General features: G+C 51.4%; 1 protein-coding gene across 2 annotated transcripts in view; it reads left to right on the top strand.

The window, feature by feature from the left end:
• Positions 1-2231: 2231 nt before the first annotated feature.
• AP5S1 (adaptor related protein complex 5 subunit sigma 1) overlaps positions 2232-4077 on the top strand; it is a 20936-nt gene continuing 19090 nt past the window's right edge. For both annotated transcript variants that reach the window (XR_003043091.1, XM_006921630.3), the window contains exons 1-2: positions 2232-2743; positions 3713-3904. Coding sequence is in view for 1 of the 2 variants with exons in the window: in XM_006921630.3 (XP_006921692.1) it covers positions 3729-3904 (176 nt within the window). In the remaining variant the exon portion in view is untranslated. The remainder of the gene's footprint in view (positions 2744-3712; positions 3905-4077) is intronic.

Genomic DNA, 4077 nt, shown 5'->3' with positions numbered 1-4077 from the left:
CCCCTCCTCTGTTAATTTTTTCGTAATGCTTTTACTTTTTTTCCTTCTCTCCTCTCCATCTCTCTCACACATACTCCCCCTCTATCCATACCCCACAAACCCACATCTATACATACTAATTTTGAGCCTGGCCTTGCTACAATCTCTAAGGTAACCACTATAAAAGCCTCACACATGTGAACATGCACACACATTGCCCCTAACACATTCAGACTGTTCCATTTTATCTTCAGGGCAGATCTTGTAACTCTAGGAAGCTCTGAGAAGTTCAACCTGTCCATCCTTCTGCCTCCAAGGTGCCACTAGACCAGAAGGCTAAACCTTCTTTCCAGCACTGCTTTTCTGTTCTGCCTCTGGATTAATAGTTGTCAACGTTTATGGATTTACTGAGTGCCTACTACATGCTGGGCTCCATCCTGCCCACTCCACACATTGCCTCATTTAGAAAGGAGTTAGGCTATAACAGAAATCCTACACATCAGTTTAACAAAATTAAAGTATGTGCCCCTCGCTCAGCAAGAAGGCTCTGCGACGTCTCAGAGACCTGGGCTCTTTCCTGTTTACTGTCCTCAGCACATGGCTTTTGATCTCAGGGGCACAAGCTGGCTGAGGGCTATAAAACGTGGGATGGCGCCTGAGTCTGCCCCACTTATGGGGACACCACTTCTATCTGGGTCCCCCACTGCCTCCAGGGCAGTGGCTAAGACCAGCTTCTCACCGCTGTCTCCTCCATGTCTTTCACATAGTCCAGCCCCCCAGTGGCTTGGGACTTGGACTGGACTCACTGTCTGAGGAATGGACAGAGGCTGGGATACTGTTTTAGATGCTAAGTGCTCCCCAGCAACCAAAGATCTCTGCCAGCTCCCCGCTGTAATTAGCTGGCAGACATGATGAGTGCTGGCTGAGAGAGAGAGGGCCTGGGGACCGGGAACTGAGCCAACATCAACCCCAGCCTTGTGGCTGCAGCCTCACTCTCTCCAGGTCTGCCCCTCCACCTACAAATATATTTATATGTTGTACCTGTGGTCAAAATGCCCACATGCCCTGGCCAGTCGCCGGTCACCTCCTCAAGCCTCCCTTCAGTGTCCCCCACTTCCACCCAGGTCCTATAGCCAGAGGGGCCCAGAGTATAAGCACTTGGAGGTTCTGGCTATGGGGTCCCTGCCTGGGCCGCCCCGCCCTGTCCTTCATTTCTTCAGTCACCAAGGAGTGTGTTCAGGTTCATTCCAGGCCTGCCTTGTACATGGCCCTGGGGAGTGAAGCTGAGTGACATAACTCCAGGGGAGGCATTGCTATTATAGGCAGACCCTCACAATGGGTGCAAAGGGGACAGCTGAATGCTAATGGGCAGTTTGGGGAGGAAGGCTTTTCCTAAGTTTTGGTCTGAACATATTTTGAAGGGCAAAAAAGGAAGGAATAGGCCTTTCAGGCTGAGGGAACAGCTAGTGTGTGAGCTGTGAGGCACAAAACACTGGACATATCTGGGGAGACTCTAGCAGTCCAAGGCCAAGAGGTAAAGGAGTATGTGTGTGGAGAGAGGCTAATGGGCAGTTTGGGGAGGAAGGCTTTTCCTAAGTTTTGGTCTGAACACATTTTGAAGGGCAAAAAAGGAAGGAATAGGCCTTTCAGGCTGAGGGAACAGCTAGTGTGTGAGCTGTGAGGCACAAAACACTGGACATATCTGGGGAGACTCTAGCAGTCCAAGGCCAAGAGATAAAGGAGTATGTGTGTGGAGGAGAAAAGTACCCAAGGCAGGCACTGAGACCCAGACAGACTGCGGGGGAGAGGGGAGTAGGCGGTGCACACCACCTTTGGACCAAGCTTTTACCTCACTGCAGGGCTCTAGAAGCTGGCACCTGGTAGTGCCCCTTTCAGGTTTAAGGTACTAGTCTCTTTACCACACTTTTGAAGGCCTCCCTCAAAGAAGGGTCAAGGAGGGAACTTGTTAGAAGTGAGAATGTTAAAGGAAAAACTGGTCAGCCTACTAAACCCTATGGGCTTCACTGAGGCCTAAGGAAATGATTGACCTGCCAGGGACACATTGCTGGTGACTGGGTTGGGACCAGAGTTTGAATCATTCTATTCTAAACCGAGCTCTAGTTTTAATTCACTGCAGGAACCCACAACCCAGAATCTGGTCCCCAAACTGCCCAAATATGCATATTTCCATCCAAAGTCACAATTTCCAAGGAATCTGCATTTTATCAGATGTCCCAGTGATTCCCACGCATAGTGGCCAGCTTGAGAACTCGGCCCTGCACGCTCAGGACCCGCGAGCCTCACACGGTTGGCAGGGGCGGCGGGAGTCCCAATGCAACCCCCTGGCGATGACTCCGCCAGCGGGCCTCTAGCCAAAGGTCCATGGGACGGGTTGCTGCGCCCCCTCGCGGCCGCCAGGGAGGGTGACCTGGGGTTCGGCTGGTCTAAGGCTTCGAGAGGGAACTCCGTGTACCCCACCCCGGAGTGATGGGCGTGGGTAACGCCTGGAGCTCGGCGTAACGTTTCATTTCTCTGATTATGGAGGTCGCCGGTGCCCTGTGCCCAGTCGTCGAAAAACTGCCCTCGCTTGGCACCTGGAGCAGCGTACTGGATGTGAGGGCCCCGCCCACCCAGCGCGCGTCATCTTCGTGCACGCGCCCGTGACTGGTGTGCGCAGGCACGTAGGGGTCGCACAGTCGCCATTGCTCCCCCGCTGCCGAGCGAAGTGGCCTGCTCGTAGAAGTCCGCGAGCGCAGAGGGAAGGGTGAGTGCTACGCCTCGAGGACAGCGGCCCGAGGATTGCAGGGGTAACACACTCAGGGCGGAGTATCCCGCTTGCACCTAGCCGACTGGAGCAAGGAACCACAACCCCCCAAATGCACTGCGCTGTAAGGGTTGCGCGTGGAAGTGACGTAAAGGGTCTCTATGGGGGCGGCCGCGGTGGCCACGGTTGATTACGTATTCGTAGGGCTAGAAGGTCACTGGAGGTCAGCGCCAGGTCAGCGCCAGGTCTCAAAGCACCTTCGCGAACCTTACTGTTTGACCAGTTTAAACCGACGATCTATTTACCCTTGATTACGAATGTCTGCGTATTGTGTACCCGCTGCCTTTCAACCCTGGGCCGGCCACTGAACCAGCCAGACATCATCATCATTATTATTTAGTATTTATTTTGCAATAATCTCAAACTTAAAATTTTAAGAATTTTTTATAAGGAATTCTCGTGTACCCTTTGCTAATTAAGTTAGTTGCAGATATGATGCCCCTTTACCTCTATATTTAGGGGTATATATCAGTGTGTATTTTTAAAAAACAAGGCCATTCCCCTACTTTCAAAATCAGGAAACATTAATCAAAACTTTTATCTAACTTGTCCATCTTTAAATACTTCCAGTTGTCCTAATAATGCCCTTTATTAAAACCACCTTTTTCTTGGTCCAGGATCCCATCCAGGAACACACATTACCTTCAGCTATCCTGTTTCTTTTGTCTCCTTCAGTCTGGAGCAGCTCCCCAGCATCCCTTGACTCTTATGACTTTGACACTTTTGAAAATTCCTGGCCTGTTGTTTTGTAGAACTGAGTTTGGGCGGCTGTGTTACTCAAAGAGGGGTGTGTCTTGGGTGTCAGAGGAGGACCAGCCACACTGGCCTTCAACCATACTGCCAGACCCTTTCCGTGGTTGCCTCCCCTGCTGGGTTTCACAGTCATCAAGGTCTCTGTCTTCCCTGTAGCACCCACCCTGGAGCCATGGTCCATGCCTTTCTCATCCATACCTTGAAAGCCGCACAGGCCGAGGACACGGGCCTTTGTCGAGTGCTCTACTCCTGTGTATTTGGTGCTGAGAATTCATCTGATGACCCAAGGCCACATGGTGTTGAGAGGGACAGGCTCCTCCGCAAGGAACAGATTTTGGCTGTGGCCAGGTAACCACACAACCCAGTCCAGCTCCGTGCCTTCATTGAACATATATGCTGGATTGTGAAAGGTTTTTTGGTGGTGGGGGCACAGAGCAACAGGAGAACTAAGAAGCAGAGAGAAAGTTTTAGAATAGTATTTTCCAGAGTCTTCTACAGTTGTTCACAAGGGTTATGTGAAA

The sequence above is a fragment of the Pteropus alecto genome, unplaced genomic scaffold (genome assembly GCF_000325575.1).
Source record: "Pteropus alecto unplaced genomic scaffold, ASM32557v1 scaffold45, whole genome shotgun sequence".
Taxonomy (NCBI): Eukaryota; Metazoa; Chordata; class Mammalia; order Chiroptera; family Pteropodidae; genus Pteropus; species Pteropus alecto.
This window is presented reverse-complemented; position numbering and strand designations above follow the sequence as displayed.